The following is a 24,890-nucleotide window of genomic DNA, read 5'->3' on the forward strand; positions in this document are numbered from 1 at the left end:
TGTCCACCTATTTTTATGCGCATTTTGGATTAGCATATAAAAATGCTTGATAGAAACACCATAGATGCGCATAAATTAAAAATAAATGAATAAATAAATAAAAGAATATTTTATTTCGTAACAGTAGCACAAGCAAATGTTCTTCGACTATATTTCTGTTATCTGGGTCTCTCTCTTTTTTTCTTCTTCCTCTCTATTTCTATGTAGTTTCCTTCAGACCCTGCAGACTCCCAAAGACTCCAGGGCAACCGCGAGATGTGCCTGTCCGATAATGTGTTGAAACCAAACAAGTGTAAACAGTCAAGTAGATTTGCGCGCTGAGCTTGTCTTATCTGTGCATAAGTGTGGCCCTGGGGCTTCTGCTGAAGTCATTTGTACAGGGGCAAAGGCAACCGAAAGCTAGAGCATGTGTCGCTTTAGATCCGCAAGCTTTGCACAGATAAGACTTATTTGCTTGCAAGAAGAAAAAGTGGGCTTAATGAATTTGCTAGATTGATGTTTTCTGCACATATTATGCCAGAAGATAAGTCTGATTTCAGGGTTGCAAGATTCTTGTACTTCGCTTTATGACATGAGCACTTTCTCTTTCAATATGCACAGGTGCTACAGAACACTGAAGTGAAGGTGGTTCATTTCCTCTTGTTGCTTAAGGCTAGACGCTGTTGGTTAAAATGATTTTCAAGCACCTGACAAATTTTAAGATTTTGAGCTTTTCAGAAAGTGCTTTTACTGATTTTTATTTATTTAGAGTTATAAGAGTTATACCCTTTGGCTGTGTGTTCTGAAATATGTGCTAAAAAGAGATTCCCAAAATATCTTCTGTAAAAACATTTGACTCTTATGTGGCAAAAGCAATAAAATAGAATAAAATAAAATTATTTATATATATATATATATATATATATATATATATATATATATATATATATATATATATATATATATATATATATATATATATATATATATAGTAAAATAAAATATAAATTTAATAAATATATAATAAAGTGTAAATAAAAATTCAAATAAAATGTGAACTATAAAATAAAATGTAAAATAAAATATTAAATAAAATTTATAATAAAATACAATATAAATAAAATGAAATGTAAAATAAAATATAAAATAAAATCTACAATAAAATACAATATAAATAAAATAAAATATAAAATAAAATATAAAATATAAAATAAAATGTAAAGTAAAATCTAAAATAAAATTTATAATAAAATCCAATATAAATAAAATAAAATGTAAAATAAAATATAAAATAAAATTTATAATAAAGTCCAATATAAATAAAATAAAATGTAAAATAAAATATAAAATAAAATTTATAATAAAGTCCAATATAAATAAAATAAAATGTAAAATAAAATAAAATCTAAAATAAAATACAATATGAATAAAATAAAATATAAAATTAAATGTACAATATGAAATAAATGTAAAACATAAAATAAAATGTAAAAAAGTAAAGTATAAAATAAATTGTAAAATAAAATATAAATTAAAATATTTAATAAAATGTAAAATATAAATTTAAGTAAAATATGTAATAAAATATAAAATAAAATGTAAAATAACATAAAATAATATTTAAAACATAAAATAAAATGTTTAAACATAAAATATAATAAAATAATCTAAAAAATTTATTTCTTTATGTAATGAATCAGCTGGGAAAGTATGGTGATGCATATTACGTAATTAGTTTTACCCTGTTCACCTGGTATTGCTGCAAGATGTGAAGCTTTTTTCTTTTCTGAGCATATGGATGTTGATATTGTAACTGGTAGAAACAGACAGATTCTTGAGAATGTGCCCAGCGAGAGGGCAAAGGTGTCGATCTGTAGACCATAACAGGACATCCATTAAGATTAGAATCGCTGTTTTCTGGGCTATTGGAAGAATGCATTTTTGCCCTGTTGACCAAAATATCCTGCCTCTTGTCACTTAGGCATTTTGCACATAATGGAAAAGAAGAATTCTAGATTATCGCTTTAATAAAATTGTTAACCAGGCTAATTTGCCATAATTTAAGTACAGATTGCTTAATAAAATATTGATTTATTTGTATACATACTTATTATTTTGTACTGTTATACATTAAAACTTACTATATATAAAAATAAATATATACATAAATAATTAATAAAAAACAAATACAAATGAATTAAAAGTAATAGACATGCATATGTTTATGCTAATTATAAGTATGTTAATTATTCAATTAGTAATATTTATAATAATTAATAATTTCATACATATAATAATAATCCATAAAAAATGTTTTTTTGTTTTTAGCATCACTGATGTGACTATTAATTGCAATAACTATAATAATAATAATAATAATAATAATAATAATAATAATAATAATAATAATAATAATAATAATAATAATAATAATAATGACAACAGATCACTTAATTGGTATAAATAAAAAAATAATGATTTATATAAAACAATTATAATTATTACAATTTGTATAGTTAGCATTGGTTAGTACTGTATCTGAGGGTTTGTTTTACCATATATTCCAAGCAATATTGAACAATGACAATATAACACACACACTGCAAAATACTTTCACTGACTTTTAAAAAATACTTTGACTAAAAATTGTATAGTATTATTAAAAATGAATTACAATTTCACGGGAGGGCGAATAATTTTGACTTCAACTGTACATTTAATTCGACTGTTCAATTAAAAAAAAAAAAGTATTTTGTTGTTTCACAAAGAACGACATTTACAGGTGCACTATATAAGTTTGTCACCCAGTGGTTGAACTAGGTATTGCACTTCTGGATCAAAACACATTTTCACTTGGCTCCTCCTTTGACAAGTCCACGCAAGAGCAGGTTGACAGATTGACTTGAGTGTGCTTGACTATTGAGCCTAAAGCCTGATTTGCCTAAAGCCTGATTCTAACTAATAGCAACGGCACAAGATAGAGGAAATACTCCCTTTACATACTAAAAGGACCTTATGTCCCAACCAACAACTGAAATTTTTATTTTAGAAACAGCTTCTATTTCTCACAGGTAAACAACAGGATAAACTATAATCACTTCAGGTACACCTCATGTGCTTTATTCAGTGGTAAATGCTAACAATGTGAGTTTGAATGCCATTTCACATGACATTCATTGCGATACTACTGAAAGCAGGAGCAGAAAGTTCACCCCAAATCTTGAAAATAAAAATAAACCGTTTGAAATTGAACTTTAGAACTGTGAAATAATGCAAACCAACACATATCAGTGATTCAGCGTCTACATTTAATAATGTTAAAGAGGTTTAATATGTATTAATTAGATTATAAACCTTACCATTTCATTGGAGTGCAGTAAGTTCACTATTCTGTGCTTCTGTATGTCTTTATTTAAATTTTCTATCGTGTTTTGTTTGGTGCAAACAGCCAAATTGCTTATCACTGCAAATCTTTTCACATAGCATGTTGTTAGGACACGAGGTTACAGTGTAACCTGCTTACTTAACGTTTATGTTCATAATATTTATATTATTTGCTAATTAATAACCTCATGTGGGACTCTGAATATGCGTCTCATTAAAGTTAATTAGAGTTAATTAAATGCATGGTTTTCAATCAAGTCAACCAGGGGTGCTGAAATATAATTACTGTAGCTATACTGGAATTGGGTGGGTTGAAAGAACCAAAAAGAAGACAGCCATTCCAGCACATAATGCACATTTTTAATGCAGAATATCTAACTTCAGCATTCAATCTAACCTAAAGAAAATCTGAATATGCAGCATTGTTTTTCAGATAAACAAGAATGTTCACTTAGCATGTTTATTTAATATCTGCTAATATATTATGGTATTTTTATGCTTTAGAAGAGTCAAAAACTTACATGCAGCATCTTTAATGAACATAACATTTTGTTCACTCAAACAACCAGAAGGACTCAGATGTTGAGTTTGATTCAGTGCATTTTTGATTCTGTGTTTGATAGCTTGAGTTACCCTCAGGTTTTATGATCAGATCTTGTGTTCTGGCGATGAGATTGTGACTCTGGAGATCTGATTAAGCTATCAGTGTTGTAACCGATCTGAAGTCGTGAGTCAACAGACGCTTCTCGATAAATGTGTTTGACTCTCCGCCAGTCGTTTGGTGAACTCATTAGTCATAATTCAGAACACAAGCATTGCATGAAATAGGAATGGGAATTAAATTAAATCTCACTGAGAGCTTTTCTGTGGTAGTCTTGTTTTCCATTATGGTTTGGTAGTTATAGTTCCCATATGTCTTCGTGTTTAATTAGATTTTGGAGTGTTTGACTTGAACGATTGAGTTTGGAAAAAAGTCAAGTTTTAAGTCATTAAAGGTTTTTTAAAATTACAATTAATTTTTTTTAGATGTTAGTAGAGGGCATGTTAATTTTAAGGATATCTATAAGCGAGTGTGCTACAAAATGGGAAGAAAAACCTGATTTAAACATCCAAAGCTTGGTGTTTGTCTCTTTCACCTAAATGGATCAACATATTTTTTTTTTACATCACCTCATACTTCCTTTTCTAATCAAATCTTGACCAACCATCAGAAAGAGCTTTATTGCCAGGTATGTTCACACATACGAGGAATTTGTTTTCGTGACAGAGCTTCTACAGTGCAACAGGATAACAGAGACAGGACAAAAAACAGATAATAAATATATTTTTAAAAAATACAAGTAAGTAGTGAATGCAAATATATAGATTGACAAGTGTATGTACGTGTTTATTACTATATACAACGTTATATGTGCAGCTGTTATGTGCAAATTGGCATGTAAAGTGTGTGGTTAAATAAGTGTATATGTGTATAAAAGTGTATGGCAAGGAGTGATGTTGGTTCCACAATAATTATCATCAAGTGTTCATGAGATGGATTGCCTGAGGGAAAAAACTGTTTCTGTGTCGGGCTGTTCTGGTGCGCAGTGCTCTGTAGCGTCGACCAGAAGGTAAAAGTTCAAAGAGGCAGTGTGCTGGGTGTGAGGGGTCCAGAGTGATTTTGGCAGCCCTTCTGCTCGCTCTGGATAAGTACAGTTCTTGGGGAGTAGGAAGAGTTGTACCAGTGATTCGCTCAGCAGTCCGAACTATTCGACGTAGTCTTTGGAGGTCGTATTTAGTAGCTGAGCTAAACCAGACAGTGTGCAGATGACTGATTTAATGATGGAGGTGTAGAACTGTTTCAGCAGCTCCTTTGGGAGGTTGAACTTCCTCAGCTGACGAAGAAAGTACAGCCTCTGTTGAGCTTTTTTGACAATAGAGTCAATGTGAGTGTCCCACTTCAGGTCCTGAGAAATGGTGGTGCCCAGGAACCTGGTGGTGGTGGTGCCCAGGAACCATATGATCTCCATATGATCTCTACTCTGACATGTCCCGTCCCTTTTAAGTTGCTTTTCTTTTGATGCGCTAGAGCTAAACCACTCTCATTGGCAGAGCTGTTTTCTAAAAAGGGGAGGGGCTACTCTATGCCCCGCCCTCTCTCCATGTTTCAGTAGAGAGTTGACTACAACTATATATAAGAACAATATCACATGAGTAGCAATGTGATATGGCTGTATATCGGCACTGGTGGAAGGTGTGCGTTGGCCGCAGGCCGAGTGTCTTAGTGTCCCACCAGTGATGATATACAGCCATATGACACTGCTACTCGTGTGATATTATGTTTATACAACAGTTTGACGGCATAATCGTGTGTATAAAAGAGAACTACTTTCTTCTGCCTTTCTGACCGTCAGAACAGCAGAAACCATTATTAATTCACAAGCGTCACTTTAGATTTAGTATTTGAATGATTCTGTAGCGCAATATCTAAAGTGATGACAAAACAGGTGATTTTGCTGACATTTTAGGACTATAAGGCTGAACGACATGAAATGCCATCAGTCTACAGATATTTCTCAGTATTTCTCTTTTGTAATTGGGTGATCACAATAATTAACTTTAATTAATAATTAACAAAGCAAAGTAAACATTAGCAGAAACACTACCAGAAACACTACCAGACTATGGTATAAATCACAGACTGTAAAAGATATGGACGTAGTGTACCGTGACATCACCCACAGGTTTCTGAAGAACGCAAAAGAAGCTGCAAGTGGGCATAGCCAACCATCGCCATTTTGTTCGCGCATCATCGCACCGACCAGAGCATACCAAACAAGGGCAAAGAGGCTGAACGTGAGCGGAGCTACAGATGCCTGCTAGTATTTTGCTTAGACGGGCTTTTGTTTGGAAGAAACGCTTAATACTTCATTGCCTGCGACTCGTTGGTGTTCTGACCACATGTGCTTGGTTGTAAACAATATCAATAAAGTGTTTAGACTTTTAAAAACACTTTTACTTTTAATACATTGAGCAACTAAACATTGTTCTTATGATGTTTTTCTACAGGAGGAAAACGTGAATTACTTCCAAACATTTAAAATGTTAGTAAATGCAAGGCTATTTATGAAATCCAGGCATAACACTGTATGACAACGTTTCGGAAGACTGTTCTAGAGCCTACAGCTAATCAATCTGTCTGATTCTGGAGTGAATTCCAGTTCTAAAGAAAAATTTAAATGATAAATGATTTTAAATAAAATAAATACATTGATAGATATGGTATACCTGCCTGTATTATATAATTTCACTCATTTGGGAAATGGAGGCCACGTGAATTGTTTGTGAGCACAATAGAGTGCGCACAGCATACCATATCATCTGATAATTGTAAGAAACAATTGCAAAAAGCAATTGACTGTGTAAAGTCACATAAAACAACACAAAAATAGAATGTATATGCCGAGCTCAGCGGCTAATCAGCCGGAATCAGCTGAGGTGAAGTGAAAGTGACCAGCGAGACCTAGCTGTCACTCAAGTGGCCTCGGCCACTCCCTTAATTATGCAGACTCAATATAACTTAATAAAAATGAAACGGTTGAGTTCTAAAACAAATAACCCCCCTCACAATTGTCATGAAGGGTAATATTAGTTATATAAACCAAAATCGTTCTTTGTACCACGCTGTAAACACCTTTTTGTCTGCTGTAAAGTTGGCCTTTTAACAGTGGGCTCAACAGAAATCTGCTCTATTATGGAGCTAGAACTAGCGGAATTTTCATGAATTGCAGTTTCAGTTACTTCTGTATTTGCTTCACGAGGGATCTTGTGGTCAAGATGGTGATTCTCTGAAATTATAAATATTTAAAATAGCCACTATCTTTATAAATGAACTTTATAGTTGCAATCTAAAAAACTACATTCTCACCTAAAAAGCCTCAAAAGTACGTTATGTTGTCTAACACCTGCAATATTTGTGTAGTAACTGTAGAGAGTTTAGTGATCTGCTGTCACTCTATGTGGGTGGAGTAATACAGAAGGGTGAGGAGGCTGCATGAGTACTGGTATTGCAGAATATCTCACGGCTATCAGCCAATCGGAATTGAGAACCAGACAGAACTGTTGTATGAACATATATACAGTTGAAGTCAGAATTATTAGCCCCTCCCCCCTTTGATTTATTTCTTTTTTTAAATATTTCCCAAATGATGTTTAACAGAGCAAGGAAATTTTCACAGTTTGTCTGATAATATTTTTTCTTCTGGAGAAAGTCTTATTTGTTTTATTTTGGCTAGAATAAAAGCAGTTTAATTTTTTTAAAACCATTTTAAGGTCAAATTTATTAGCCCCTTTAACCTATATCTATCTACAAAACAAACCATTGTTACACAATAACTTGCCTAATTACCCTAACCTGCCTAGTTAACCTAATTAACCTAGTTAAGCCTTTAAATGTCACTTTAAGCTGTTTAGAAGTGTCTTGAAAAACATCTAGTAGAATATTATTTACTGTCATCATGACAAAGATAAAATAAATCAGTTATTACAAATTAGTTATTAAAACTATTATGTTTAGAAATGTGTTGGAAAAAAATCTCTCCGTTAAACAAAAATTGGGAAAAAAAAATAAACAGGGGGGCAAATAAATCTGACTTCAACTATATATATATATATATATATATATATATATATATATATATATATATATAGAATGAGGCATGTTTTGGCGTAAAAAGAAATCTTAAAGCAATTTGTTCAAGTATAGTTTCCTTTGGCTGATTAAATGAGCGTGAAATAATGCATATACTTTAATATTCACAGTTGTACTTCACATGAAATCATACTTCAATATGAATTTTTCAAATCAATTAAATATGTCTTTCTTACTTTCTTGTCTAGTTTCTCTGCCTGAAGAACATCAGGACATTTTTGCACGCCTGTTCAGAGATATTCGGCATGAAAAAAAGCGAGCTGTTCGAAGCGTTCGATTTGTTCGACGTTCGGGATTTCGGAAAGGTAAGACGCTCCAGTTTATTTCACTTTCAACTCTCACTCATGCCATATTTCACAAACATTTTTACTCGTCGCGTTTTCCAAGCCTCAGCAAACCGGCATGATATAACTGTTTCTAATGCCACAATCATCCATCTTATTCCCAGATGTGTCTGAATTTGAGGTTGCTAGTGTTTTTGCGGTGTTGCGTCTCAGTTGATTATGTTGAGAGATGCTGAGCTCTTTGTCTGCTTTAATAAAATCTCAGTGTCTGCATCTCGTCCTGCTGGTAATGTGATCCGCTCTTCAGTGAGTTTAATGAGAGATCAGCCAAAGACCGATGGAGACATGGATTTCTGTGAGGGTGTGGGAGATTGTCTACATGAATTACATCTTTAAATTAGTTTGTAGACTTGGGCTGATTACTGTAAATGCAGATGTGAGTGTGTGTTTAGAAAGGGAAACAGCGTCTGTTTTTAAAGGCGACAGATCTTGAAAATCTGACTGAAAGGGATAGTTCATGCAAAAATTTTAATTACTCACCATTAACTAACATTCAAGTGGTTCTAATCTTTTATGTATTCCTTTCTTCTTTTGAACACAATACTATCTATTCTGAAGAATTTTGTGAAAAATCAGCTATTGATATCCGTACTATGGAAGTCAACGTCTTTTTTTTCACCATTCAGTAAATCTTACTTTGTGTTCAACAGAACAGTCATTCTATTACTGTATAGTTATCTCTGTCATTTTATAGTTCTATTATAGTTCTCTCTGTCATTCTATAGTTCTATCTGTCATTCTATATTTATATCTGTCGTTCTATAGTTCTATCTGTTATTATATAGTTCTATTACAGTTCTCTCTATCGTTCTATAGTTCTGTCGTTCTATAGTTCTATCTGTCATCCTATATTTATATCTGTCGTTCTATAGTTCTATCTGTTATTATATAGTTCTATTATAGTTCTCTCTATCGTTCTATAGTTCTGTCGTTCTATAGTTCTATCTGTCATTCTATATTTCTATCTGACGTTCTATAGTTCTATCTGTCATTCTATAGTTCTATTATAGTTCTCTCTATCGTTCTATAGTTCTGTCGTTCTATAGTTCTATCTGTCATTCTATATTTCTATCTGACGTTCTATAGTTCTATCTGTCGTTCTATATTTCCCTCTGACATTCTATTTGTCGTTCTATAGTTCTATCTGTCGTTCTATATTTCCATCTGACATTCTATCATTCTATCTGTCGTTCTATAGTTCTATCTGTTGTTCTATAGTTCTGTCTGTCGTTGTATCGTACTATCTGTTGTTTTATTATTTTATCTGTCGTTCTACCATTCTATCGGTCTTTCTGTTGTTCCGTCGTTCTATCTGTGGTTCTATAGTTCTATCTGTTGTTTTATAGTTCTATCTGTCGTTCTATAGTTCTATCTGTCGTTCCATCTATAGTTCTATCTGTATCTGCCATTCTATTTGTCTGTCTGTCGTTCTATCAGTCTATCTGTAATTCTATAGTTCTATCTGTTATTCTATAGTTCTATGTGTAGTTCCATATTTCTTTCTGTTGTTCTAACATTCTATTTGTTGTTCTATCATTCTATCTGTCATTCTATAATTCTGTCTGTCATTCTGTAGTTCTATCTGTTGTTCTATAGTTCTATGTGTCGTTCCATATTTCTTTCTATTGTTCTAACATTCTATTTATTGTTCTATCTATCATTCTATAGTTCTATCGGTAGTTCTATCTGTCTTTCTATCGTTCTATCTGTCATTCTATAGTTCTATCGGTTGTTCCATAGTTCTATCTGTCTTTCTATAGTTCTATCTGTCAGTCTAGTTAGATTTGTCGTTCTAGTTCTATCTGTCGTTCTATGGTTCCATCTGTCGTTCTATAGTTCTATTATAGTTCTGTCTCTCGTTCTATAGTTATATCGTTCTATCTGTCATGCTATCTGTCATTCTATAGTTCTATCTGTCATTCTATCTGTGGTTCTATCTGTCGTTCCATAGTTCTATTATAGTTCTATCATTCTATTATAGTTCTCCCTGTCATTCTATAGTTCTATCGTTCTATCTGTCATACTGTCATTTTATTTGTTTTTCTATTATTCCGTTTGTCATTCTATCTGTCGTTGTACTGTTCTAACGTTCTGTCTGTCTAACATTCTGTCTGTCTATTATTATGTCTATCATTCTATCTATTGTTCTATCTGTAATTCTAGAGTTCTATCTGTAATTCTAGAGACTATCTATCTATCTATCTATCTATCTATCTATCTATCTATCTATCTATCTATCTATCTGTCTGTCTGTCTGTCTGTCTGTCTGTCTGTCTGTCTGTCTGTCTGTCTGTCTGTCTGTCTGTCTGTCTGTCTGTCTGTCTGTCTGTCTGTCTGTCTGTCTGTCTGTCTGTCTGTCTGTCTGTCTGTCTGTCTGTCTGTCCACTTTATATTTATTTATTTATCAACATATTCAGTTAGTCTGTGGCTGTTGGCAGCTGGTTTTGGTTTTAGTCACATTTTTAAGTGCCTGTTGTGTTATAAAAAGTAGACCCTGCTGTTTCTGGCTGTACACAGAGCACTAAGGGAGCGAAAAAAAATCGACCATTTGTCTGAACTGTCACTCTATATTTGACCTTTTACACCTTCTCATTTAAAATAGATGTGACTAAATGCGTTTCCTATAAGACCAAGTTCACACTAATGTGTCTTGAGGCAGAAAAGTATTAAAGGGAGGCTCATGTGCGCTTGAATCTTTTCCTTTGTAAAGATGATTTGACAGCGTTTAGTTCACTTTCAGGCGTGTATTACAGCTTATGTCATGTGGCCTGCTTCACAGCTGCTGTTCACATCTGTTGATTCTCTTATCTCAGACAGGCTCTGTGTATGTATTCATAAGCACAGAAGGGGAGAGTGTTCACACACACATTTACACTAAACACGAGCAAACACTCGCTACTCTGTGGAACGCTCAGTGAAAACAGCAGAAATGTTTTCCACATGACTGACAAAACATCTGTCCTGCTCATCTGACACTTGCTACAGGCAAATCTGACAACATGCATTATGTTTCATCGCATTCTTTCATCTAAACACTGATTTCGCTATCAGTGAGATAAGGTCAAACGGTGGTATTTTATTAGTATACAAATTTGTTTTTATTTTATATTGGGTTACACGCATACAGACTTTTAATTTCAGCCAGCCAGCCTCAGCGCTTCCAGTGAACTGTCTTTCCATTATAAAATTGCCTCATTTAAGGTCTGATTTCTTAAAAAATTAGAGATCTTGGCTGTCTGACAGAAATACGATATAAAGTGGGTCTCAGACGGGACATGAAGCACTGCATTAAATTCCATTTCCCCAACCATGTCTTTAATATATATATATATATATATATATATTTTAAATATTATTTTACCCCAGTATTTTCAATGGAGTTTCTGCACTCGCCTGCTGATCCTGACGACGCTAGCGGTTACACGGTCTTTCATCTCGTTTTATGCTTGATCAACTAAAGGAATGTTTAAGTCTATTTAACTGAATGTATTGTAATTACATTACAACAACGATGCTGTAAAAGGAACCTGTAAAAGGAAAGCATTTATCATTGACTGAAAAACACTAGCTGTACATTTTCTCTTAAAAAAAATTTTTTGATATTTTTTTGTAATGCTTTGTTTTTGTCATTATATATATATATATATATATATATATATATATATATTATATATATATATATATATATATATCTATAATATATATATATAATATATATATATATATACATAATAATACATACATACATTATGTATATGTGTATATACATACATGTATGTATATGTGTATGTATGTATGTATGTATGTATATATATATATATATATATATATATATATATATTATATATATATATATATATATATTATATATATATATATATATATCTATATATTATATATATATATATATAATGTATATATACATAATATTATTATATATATTAATTCGTTTGTTTGTTCATTCTTTCGTTCATTCGTTTGTTTGTTTGTTTGTTTGTTTGTTCATTTGCTTGCTCGTTGGCTCGTTGGCTTGTTCGCTCGCTCGTTTGTTTTTTGCTCGCTCGTTCTCTCGCTCGTTCTCTTGCTCGTTTGCTTGTTCGTTCGCTTGCTCGTTCGTTCGCTTGCTAGTTCGTTCGCTTGCTCATTCATTCGTTTGTTTGTTCGCTCACTCGTTTGCTCGTTCGTTCATTTATTTCCTATCATTCAATAACATGAAAATTTATGACAATTCTTGTTCTGTTACAGTTAGGCCTTTAGGTCACAACATCTATATGTTGTTTTACGATATATTGCACCAAAATATTTTGCAATAAACATTATTATTGTCATTATTATAAAACAATTACATGCCACTCATTATTTAATGCCAAAATGACATGAAATATAATATCATCACAATGCAAGTATACTTCCAAAGAACACATAATATTTTATTCTGAAGAATAGTTAATTAAATTATAGTCATTTTAACAATTTAATAATTAAGCATTGGAATCAGAGTGTGAAAACCATATCCTAAATAAATAATAACAATAAACAATATAATAATAAACAAAAAAGTGTAAAGTAAAAAATAACAGGATACGATATCTGCTAGCAGATCTACTTTCAGTTTTCAGACACCCACATGAACATATATTAAAGTAATTTATAGTAAATACTGTAGTGTTTTTATAACCATACTGACACTCACACGCCAATAAAGATAGAGAGGCTGTGCAATCAGCTAAAATGTTGATTAAATTGGTTTTCATATATGGATAATATGTAATTCATCACCAAAAATGATTGAGGTCATGTCCATGTGTTGTGCGGTAAGTCGATATATTGATTATTGTGACAGGTCTATGTACTGTACAGTAACAATTCAGTATTTTTGTTCTCCATCTTATTTAAGTTCAGTGTTTCCTCTAGGACTTTTTCAGCTGTAGTGGCAGGCTTTTTACAGATCTACAAACTGCTTATGGCATTATTTCAATGATAAATGTCGTGAGCACAGTATTACAAGTCGAGATTGCATTTATGTAATACGAGCATGCAAATCTTTTTGCTTGCGTGCCGATTTCCTCTGTTCGTGCACAAAACTTCTTGCACGCCCTCAAATAAACGCTGCTCAAGTGCAGATTTTTTTGCTCCGGTTTCTCCAACATGGTATAGGTGAATTGGGTAGGTTAAATTGTCCATACTGTATGTGTTTGAATTAGTGTGTATGGATGTTTCCCTGTGATGCGTTGCAGCTGGAATGGCATTCGCTGCATAAAACATATGCTGGAAAAGTTGACGGTTCATTCCACTGTGGCGACCCCTGATTAATAAAGGGACTAAGCTGGAAAGAAAATGATTGAATGAATGACTTTATTGATTTAAATAAATGTTTATTTTATTAAATGTTGAATTATTATTTAATTTAATTAAATTTTTAAATTTTTTTAATACATTTTTTAATCAAGCAGCTTTTTATTTTTACTTTACTGCTTACAACTGATGTCATAATTAAGAGTTTGCCGTATCCCATGATGCTATTGACACATCAGTCATGTGATCCCATCATCAGCGTTTCTCTATTCTGAGCTTCCTGCTGCTGCTGCTGTGGAAATCAGTTTAAATGTGACATGCATGCATTTGCTTCTGCATTTTGAGAGCACAGCTGAATCTGCATGTTAAACACAGATGAGTGAAGCTCATCAAATGACCCTCCAGCTGCTGTGCTCAAGTCACTGCATTTCCTCAGGAATTGTGTTGAAATGAATCAGCAGGTCTCTGCGGCTTATATGTTGTCACTATAGCTGAGGTGAAAATGGGTCATATTTAGCAACGTTAATCATCAGAGATGTAAGTTTGTACTAAAGTTGCACCATGCCAATGTATGATTTTTGATGGCAATATTTATAGCTAATTCTAATTTTTTATATTTTACAAGCAAATTGGCCATTTATAATTTGTGATTAGCAGTTTAAAAAAGAAAAAGAAAAAAGCTATAAACAAGAAATGTAAAATATGAATTAATAATCATCCGAGGACAACACATACACTTAATACACAAAATCACTTCACTGAACAAGTGCACATAGACATCACCTATATAGTATATTTCTGCAGATTAACTATGTTTATAATTACTAACTTTAACTGTTAAAAGCTGTTAGTTACTAGTTAATCAGTTAAAGGTATTTGTAGGGCTGGGCGATATGGCCTTTTGAAAAAAAAAATCCCAAATATTTTACAAAAAATCCCCCCGACACAAAACAAAATGCTTGGAGTTGGAGGTTATTAACCTATATCCTTATCAAAATTATAATTAATTATAAGATATGAACTGAAGAACTGTAGCTATAGTGTATAAAGCAAGATTTATCCTGGACAATAAATCAATGTATGTATTATATAACAAACTTATGATGCCATATAGGAGTTATTGTGTTGAAATTTGAGGGAATACATATAAATCTAACTTACGGTCCTTATGTTCAATGCAAAAAAAAGTAATTAGACTGATAGAAAATGTGGAGTATTTGGAGCATACAAATCCTTAATTTTTTAAAACTAAAGATACTTAAGTTAAGTGATTTGGTTACATTTAAAACAGCATAATTTATGTTTAAAGGTATGAATAAATTACTTCTGAAATGCATGCAAAAGTTTTTTGAAGTAAGGCAAGAGGGATATAATCTGAGAGAACAACGAAATTTTAGGAGGTTGAAAACAAGGACAACTTTAAAGAAATTTGTCTATGCCGTATGTGGTGTGAAATTATAAAACAGTCTAGAACAGATTCTCAAACAATGTCAGGATATTAATCAATCTAAAAAGGTGTATAACTATATATTATTAAAGGAATATAATGATGAATCGAGGTGATTAGAAAAGGATAAATTGAGAAAGGTATGATGAAACTTCAATTAATGGCTGTTTGCAGTACCATGTATTTTTTGGGTTTATGTTATAAAATGTAAATGTACAAATGAATTCAAACATATAATATGTCAAAGATGCCAAAAGGATAAAATGTGTTTAAGAAGAAATAAGTTTAAGTAATACACGAATTATGTGTGTGGGAAAATAATAAGCTTGTGCTTCATCCCGCTCCATATTCGACCATGTTGAAATTTTTTTGTTAAGGAATTTTAATGTATGATATTCCTGTTCGAAAATAAATCAAATCAAATATAAAAACGCAAAAGAAAAAAAAAACTCATTTAAAGATCAAGTTTAACAAACTATTAATAATTATATACAATACTTTTATAATAATAAGCATTATATACAATTACAGTGAAAGTAAACTACAGTAAAAGTAGAATAATGGTTATTATTTTTCAAAATTATTTATTTATTTATTTATTTATTTTCAATAAACATGCATTCAGAGGTTTATTCATTTTTTTATTTTGTGTTATATCAGTTCATATAAATTGTCCACATTAGGCTAGTGAGTTGCATTATATTGCTTTTACTTGCGAGGTCTCTAGATCTGCTAGATTAGTCCAGTGCACTGAGCAAGTTTTGTCAGTGTTGATATTTACAGTACTGAACGTCTTTGTGGCTGGGTCACATCATTTATCCAGAAACAGCTACGTAGAGTTCCAACATTAGATTGATAACAGTTCCTTTTAAATGTGCATCTTCTCCAGTAATTGTCTTATCCATTACTTCATACCATGAGAAATACAAGGTGTAGCGTGCAGGTTCAAATGAGCGTGTCTGTTGGTGAATGCGTGACTGAGAGCTCTGAATTATGCCGTTTTTTTTGGCAGGTGTGTTTGTACGTATGTTTTTTTTTTTAATTCATAGAGGGCATCATTTCTCAGAGTTCTCCTCTGTTTGCTGCCATGTTGTTTGTATGTTTCTATGGCAAATGCGGGGGGAACTTGTTTGGGTGAAAACCAAGTTATTAGTAGCTAATAACCTTAACGTTTCTGAATTTTATTATAATGCCATAATGTGCAACATTTGTAAAGCTGCTTTGAAACAATATTTATTATGAAAAGCGCTATACAAATAAACTTGAATTGAATTGATTAATCTGACATTATCTTTGTGAAATGTAAAAAAAAAACATTCATGTGCAACACAAAAAACAGTAGACAGGCTAAATAAAAACACAACTGTGGTGACCGTTATAGAACGGCATAATAATGATATTTCCTTGGTTAGTTCTGTAAACAAAGCAGCTGCGCTTTAGGAGGTAATCTCAAAGGTAATCTCTTAGTTTGTTCTATACAATCTTTTTAATTATGGTCGAAAACATCACAGAATTGGACAAAGTATGAAATTAACCAAGGTCAATATTTGTTAATTTGTCTTTATCTATTTGTTGTGTTAATGCTAGTTTTACACACTTTTGAACTATAGACAATTGTGTGAAAGTCCGGAAGAGATATCGGCAGACAAAACAATACGAAAAACAAACTAAGCCAAAACAACAGCAACAAAACAAGCCGTAGATCAGAGCATCTGTAGTTTGTGCATGTTTTAAGTGCTTTTATAGACTCTGAATGAAAGGAAAAACAAATCTAAAATCAGAAGAGCAGAAAATCCCTCTTGCTTAAAGTATAGAGAGAGGAAAAATAGACAGAGGGAAGTGCATCTGTCCTGCTATTGGAGATCCATAGTTAAATCTATCACTGTCACTAAAGAGAAAGACAATAATCAATAAGTGCTCACACCTGTCTCATTTTGTCTTTACTACTTTTTATCATTGAATGGACACTGAATGCACCATTGAGTCTATAAATATTCATGCATACACACGTGTGCTCACTGCTCAGGGTGAAGTGCCCTTCCTGGCACTTGTTCATGAACGGATGTGGGGTTTATCAAGTATCGAGTGACAAGGTTTCTCAATAATGGATGTTGAGTGGTTGCTGTAGGATTTGGGGGGGTTGTGGTGGTCTGTCTGTGATAGAACTAGTAAACGGTGATGCCTTAAAATATAATTCACCAAGATAAACAAATTATATTTTTGTTTTGTTTTGTTTATTTGTTTTTGTGTATTAGTTTATTTTGTTTTATTTTATTTATGTAATTATGTATTTATTTTTTATTCTTTTTTGTATTTATTTATTTATTTTTTATTCTATTTATTCATTTATTTATATTTTATTTATTCATGTATTTATTTTTCATTCTTTTTATTTATTCATTTATTTATCTTTTGTTTATTTATTTATCTTTATTTATTTTTATTTATTTATTTATTTATTTATCTTTTATTTATCTTTTAATTATTAATTTATTTATGTGAATTTTATTTAATTATTTATTTATTAGTTTATTTTTTGTCTATTTATTTATTTTTAAAGATTATTTATTTTAAAGATTTTTATCTTTTATTTATTTTTTTGTCTTTTTATTTATTTATCTTTTGTTTATTTAGTTTTTTTGTCGTTTCTATATTTATTTAACTTTTTTATTTATTTATTTCTCTTTTTTATCTTTTATTTATTTATTCATTTATTTATTTAAATTTTATCTATTTAACTTTCTTTCATTTATTTATTTATTTATCTTTATCATTTGTATTGCATTTGTAAAAATTTTATGCAAAGATTATGATAAGCAATGATTAATATAGTACATACAGTTGCAATCAGAATTATTAGCCCCCTGTTTATTTTTTTCCCAATTTCTGTTTAATGGAGAGAAGATATTTTCAACACATTTCTAAACATAATAGTTTTAATAACTCATTTCTAATAACTGATTTATTTTATCTTTGCCATGATGACAGTAAATAATATTTGACTAGATATTTTTCAAGACACTTCTATACAGCTTAAAGTGACATTTAAAGGCTCAACTAGGTTAATTAGGTTAACTAAACAGGTTAGGGTAATTAGGCAAGTTATTGTATAATGATCGTTTGTTCTGTGGACTATCGAATAAAATATATAGGTAAAATGGGCTAATAATTTTCACCTTTAAATGGTTTTTAAGATAATTAAAAAATTAAACTACTTTTATTTTAGCCGAAATAAAACAAATAAGACTTTCTCCAGGAGAAAAAATATTATCAGACATACTGTGAAAATTTCCTTGCTCTGTTAAACATCGTTTGGGAAATATTTTAAAAAGAAACAAAATTTAAAGGGGGACTAAAAATTCTGACTTCAACTGTAGATTTTATTCAGTACTGATGAAGATCAAAAAACGAGTTCTTTACTAGTTAGCCTAGCATTACAAGCTAATAGCAGGCAGTATTGCAAACAGGTGCATGTGTTCGCAGGTGTTAGACAACTCATCTCAACACAGGAGATATGACATATACTCTCAGTGGTTTTACTTAGAAATCATAGTTTAGTGGAGTGTTAGATGAAGTGCAGGCCTGAGGGGTACAAACACCAGCATCTGTCAGAGAGAAACTACAGCTTCTGACATCTGCTATTAGTCGAGAGAGTGTTGAAGAGAACACGTGTGCATGTGCCTGAGCTCTTGACACACACACACACACACACAGACACACACAACTCTTCATATGCTGTAGAGTATGTATGTGTGTGTGTCAAGAGCTCTGACTCTTCTCGACACACACTGATGATCTCCACATTCTCACTCAGCCGGGAAGAGAAGAGGCCAATTCTAGCAGCACAGACAAGAGCTTTCCACTTTATCCACTTATGCTGTTGTATTGGGATCCCCTAAGGCATTTTATATACTGTATAGTTGCATTTTTTCTTTCATTCATTCATTCATTTTCCTTCGGCTTAGTCTCTGTTTCAGAGGTCGCCACAGCGGAATGAACCTCCAACTATTCCAGCATATGTTTTACGCAGTGAATGCCCTTCCAGCCGCAACCTAGTACTGGGAACAGTTGCAGTTTATATACAGATATTTTATTTATTTTTACAAGATTTATGCTGCTAATTGTATTATTATTACTTATTTATTTATTTACATTATTTATTTATTTAAAGTATTTATTTACAGTTTTTAATATTTATTTAATTACAGTATTTGTTTATTTATTTGTTTGTTTATTTATTTTTATTATTTATTCACAGTATTTATTTATTAATTTACAGTATTTATTTATTCATTTATTTACAGTATTTATTTAAAGTATTTGTTTATTTATTTATTTGCAGTATTTATTTATTTTTTCGCAGTATTTATTTATTTATTTACATTATTTATTTACAGTTTATTTATTTATTTATTTACAGTATTTACAGTATTTTTTTATTTATTTATAGTTTTTATTTACAGTATTTATTTACTTTAATTATTTACAGCATTTATTTATTTATTTATTTACAGTATTTGCAGTATTTATTTATTTATTTACAGTATTAGTTTGTTTATTTTTTACAGTACTTATTTACAGTATTTATTTATTTACAGTATTTAGTAGTTTTATTTAATTTATTATTTAATTCATTTATTTTATTTATTTATCTTTTATTTATTTATTTAATTATTTATTTATTTATTTATTATTTATTTATTTATGTTTATTTATGTAGTTTTAGGTATTTCTGGTTAGTAAAATCATATTACTGAAATTATAATATTCATTCATTCATTCATTCATTCATTCATTCATGTATTCATTTTCCTTCTGCCTAGTCCATTATTCATCAGTGGTCACCACAGTGGAATGAACCACCAGGTGCACCCTTCCAGCCACAACCCATTACTGGGAAACAACCATACATTATATTATATTATATTATATTATATTATATTATATTATTTTATATTATATTATATTATATTATATTATATTATATTATATTATATTATATTATATTATATTATATTATATTATATTATATTATATTATATTGCTGACTCTTGCAAGAAATGACTCTTTCATGTGTCTTGTGATTGGCTGTTTACAAATTACTTTGCAACCTGGAGTTTGTTCTGTTCGTTTCGTGCAACAGGCCCAGGGGCGACTTGGGAGAATAATTTAGCCCTGGCACTGTAGCCACACCAGCCCACATTACCACACCGACATACTTATATTGGTGTACAGATAGTGAAATAATCTAAGCAGTACCATATGTAATAGATATTCAAACATTTAATGTATGTGACTAGAACAAAATTAACCAGTTTCTAACAAATTTATACATACAGTAAGAACTAAATAAAAAATAATCTGAGAATCTTGTAGAGTCCATGTGCTGTCTGTTTATGCCGTTTGTTTGCTATTACTTATGATAGGAGCAACCTGTGAATGTGTAACACTCACATCTTTACACACAAATGGGCATGCAGCACTAGCAACACTTCAGCATACTTTAACTCACAAATAACTATATGTCATTCTCTGCAGTGTTGTCATTTTCTGCACCCTTACCTAAGAATTAATTACATACTGTAACCTGTGCATGTATTTAATGTTTTACTTTAAAGACTAGCTATGTATTCAGAGTTCACTACAAATGCCTACAGTACTATAGCTGTAGCTATAGTTGTTTTACATGTTAGACTATATTGCTAGTACAGTAGCATACAGCAGTCTGTATACCCTAAATCCCACATTATCTGCTGATATTGACATTTTTAAATGTACGGGAGTTCACGCTAAGCTTAAACAGAACAAGTAGTGTGAATGGTGTCAAAATTACTTATATATATTTTAGTCTAATGACTTAGAAGTATATTTTCTGTTTTCTTCTTGCCTCCTCTACCGCGCTACTGTCCTCCAGTGCAGCAGCCAAACCGAGAATATTTCAGTTAATCTTATGCATTTGGCAGCGTCTGATTTTGGAGCCCTTTTTTTTTGCTTTCCATGAGATTTTTGGCACCACCTTTTCTTTTTTTTACGGCCCATCTCTGACAATTAGCTTGTGTTGTACTTGCTGTTTGTTTGATGTCAGATTTTGATTTCATCCGCATAACCTCTGATTGGGTCGGCCCCTCTCCAAACCAGCCGGTCATCGCCTATTGGGCCAAATGCTTAACATTTACTATTATTATTATTATTATTATTATTATTATTATTATTATTATTGTTATTATTATTGTTATCATTATCATAAAATTCACATCTTGCAGGAGATAAAAACTGCCTGCATGTAAAAACAATACATATAAAAAAAAAAAAAAACTGACCGGCCCACATTTAAAAAAATGGTCCGGCCCTTCTGGCATTTGCCAGAATTGCCAGATGGCCAATCCACCCCTAAACAGGCCTGTAATATGTGTGGCTCTTGCATGTCTGTATGTCTGTCTATTCATCTGTCTGTCTGCGTGCTTGTCTGTCTGCCTGTCTGTCAGTCTGTTAGCTTGTGTGTCTGTTTTTTTGTCTGTCTGTGTTTCTGCCTGTCTGTCTATCTCTTTGTTTAACTGTCTTTCTGTCCGTTTGTCTGTCTGTCTTCTTGCCTGTCTACTTGTCTGTCTGTCTGTTGGTCTGCTTGTCTGTCCGTCTACTTGTCTGTCTATTTGTCCGTCTCTGTCTGTCTGTCTGCCTGCTTGTCTGTCTGCTCGTCTGTCTGTCTGTCTGTTTGCTTGTCTGTCTGTCTGTCTGTCTGTCTTTCTGCGTGTCTGTTTGCTTGTCTGTCTGTCTGTGTTACCCTGTTGAGAGTCACATGGCCTCGAGCACAGAGCTGTAAACTGCTGGAAAACATTCACACTTCCCCTTTCCTGACTCGTTGACCTCATGCGTAGCCTTTTTGAAGGTTGCTCTGTAAGTGACTCATGCATCCTGTGCTCGGCCCCTGGGGCCCCATGGCGGAGGGGCCCCGTGTGTGCGTGCACGTGTGTGTACCAAGACCCTTAAACACATCTGGAGTCAACAGGGTACTGGCTCTCTGAACAGTAGTTCAGCAGAGAGGCCCTCCCAGAATACATTGTATTTGACATTGTAAAATAAAATTGTTATGCTTAACATTAACTGTGTTCAAATATTGTAGATTAGTAAGTGGCTTAGAAATTCTAACACACATCGCCTTAGGGTTTTGTTGCCTCGCTGTTCTAGCAGGTAATTATTTTGCAGGCAGCGCTTGTGCATGGTAACCTCGCAAAACTGATTTCACACTGACATCTGAGGCAGCATAACTGCTTAATTCTCTGATAAAGTAAACAGTGTTTACAATAAAATGCTAATATTCAAATGCTGCTGCTCTGCTAATTCTTCCTAGAAACTAACGTTGAAAGGTACAAAAAAGCACATTCCCCATATATACTGTAGTTATCTGATACAAATTCATAATTGGATTTCACATGTATAAAATATGTCATATATGCAACAAATATTATTAAATATTGTAAAAAATGAAATAGCTTAACTAGGTTAATTCGGCAAGTTAGAGTAATTAGGAAGGTTTGTTCTGTAGATAATGAAAAAAAATTTAATTGCTTAAGGGGCTAATAATATTGAGCTTAAAATAGTTAAAAAAAAAAATAAAAACTGCTTTTATTCTAGCCGAAATAAAACAAATAAGACTTTCTGGTGACACATTATAATAACTACACACTATGAATCATTTATTAAGCATTAGCATCAGTTCAGTTTCCTTTATTTTGTCATTCAAAACATCACAATAAAATTGTAATGCAATTCAATGCATCTAGGGAATTAATTATTTGTTAAATATTAGCTCTACATTAATAAAGGTTAGTAAACAGTTTATAACTGCAGCTACAAATGCTCTATTATTGACTTATTAGCTTGACATTTATAATGTGCTAATTGTATTTTCATCATTTTTTGACTGATTTATTTTTCATTGCTAAATTAAGTATTGCTTTATTTACAAACCAGTTGTATTTAAGAGTAGCTGGTGGTTTTTAAGATCGTTCTGAATGAGTTAAGAAATGATTAATAAACTATTGAAATCAACATTTATATATCTTATTATTCAGCCATATATTAATGGTTACTTTGTTTGTAATAAATGCTTTATTAACTTAACTTCATTCAGTTTTGTGACCTAATCTAAAGTGAGGACTATTTATGCTTTAGAAATCCCTAATAATAGACAACTAAAGGCTCAGTGTCAAATGAAAAATGCATCTTTGCAATCCTATCTAAAAAGTAAAATCACTGTAGAGTTCAAACATTGCTGAATAACAGGAGTGTCAAAACAGAAAATATATATAACAAAGCATAAAATATTGTGCAAATAGCATAAAACTGGATAAAACAACAACAATATAATAATTTAACAATATATTATGATGCAAGATTTCAATGTTATTTAGCGATGGTTAAACTGCACACTAATTTTGTTTTAGTTAAGGTTGCAAAGATTTATTTTTCATTTGATACAGTTTAATTTCTGTATCTTCAACGAATAGAAATTAATGAAGTGATTTATTTTCTTTTTTCTGTTTAGAATATAACTGAGCCTTTAATTGTCATTTTTTAAGGCATTTATAAAGCCTAAATAGTCCTTACTTTAGATTAGGTCACAAAACTGAATGAAGTTGAGTTAATAAAGCATTTATTAACATACAAATTAGCTATTAGTATATGCCTGAATAATAAGAACTATAAATGTTAATTTGAATAGTTTATTAATCATTTACTTATGCATTCTGAATGATTTCCAAAAACCAGCAACTATGTTTAAATAACTAGTTCATAAATAATGCGATACTTAATCTAGTAATGAAAAATAAATCATTAACAAAGTATGAAAGAACAATTATTAAGCACATTAAACATGTGCTTATAAGTCAAGAATGGAGCATTTGTAGCTGCAGTTATTAACTGCTTACTAACGTTTATTAATGTAGAGGTAATGCTTAACAAATAATGGATTCAATATTTGTTCATGCTTAATAAATGGTTCATAGTGTATAGTTATTATAAAGTGTTATTGACTTTTGGCAGAAAAAAAAAATACAGGAAATACTGTGAAAAAATCATTCCTCTGTTCAACATAATTTATGAAATGTTTGAAAAAGATAAAACACAGGAGGGCTGATAATTTTGACTTTAACTGTAAATAAACAAAAAATGTTAGTTTTTTTGACTTCAACTTAATGTAAAAGTTATTATTTGGATTTCACTTATATAGAATATATGTCATATATGCAACATATATTTTTAAATATTGTCAAAAATGCCTTTCATATATTTTGTTTAAATCATTTTAATTTTATTTGTACTATTAATTTAGAATATATATTAATCTAATATAATGTATGTGTTCAATATATATATATATATATATTAAAACTGCATATGGCTATATATAAACACATAAATATAGCTAGGTCAGTTGGCATTTTTTTGTGAAGTTTGCATGTTCACCCTTTGTTTGCATGGGTTTCCTCCATCAAGGCATGCGAATGAGGTGAATTGAATAAACTAAACTAGCCGTAGTGTATGTGTGTGAATGAGTGTGTATGGATGATTCCCAGTACTGGGTTTCAGCTGGAAGGGTATCCGCTGTGTAAAACATATGGTGGATAAGTTGGAGGTTCATTCCGCTGTGGTGACTCCTGATGAATAAAGGGACTAAGCCAAAAGAAAATGAAAGAATACATGTACATTTTTCCAACAATTCCATCTGCAATATTTTGATATATATGAC

General features: G+C 31.5%; 1 protein-coding gene across 1 annotated transcript in view; it reads left to right on the plus strand.

The window, feature by feature from the left end:
* Nucleotides 1-24,890, plus strand: part of LOC130218577 (guanine nucleotide exchange factor VAV3) — a 145,800-nt gene that overhangs the window by 22,989 nt on the left and 97,921 nt on the right. The window contains exon 2 of the mRNA XM_056450797.1: nucleotides 8,242-8,358. Within this exon, the coding sequence (XP_056306772.1) occupies nucleotides 8,242-8,358 (117 nt within the window). The remainder of the gene's footprint in view (nucleotides 1-8,241; nucleotides 8,359-24,890) is intronic.

The sequence above is a fragment of the Danio aesculapii genome, chromosome 24 (genome assembly GCF_903798145.1).
Source record: "Danio aesculapii chromosome 24, fDanAes4.1, whole genome shotgun sequence".
NCBI classification, from domain to species: Eukaryota; Metazoa; Chordata; class Actinopteri; order Cypriniformes; family Danionidae; genus Danio; species Danio aesculapii.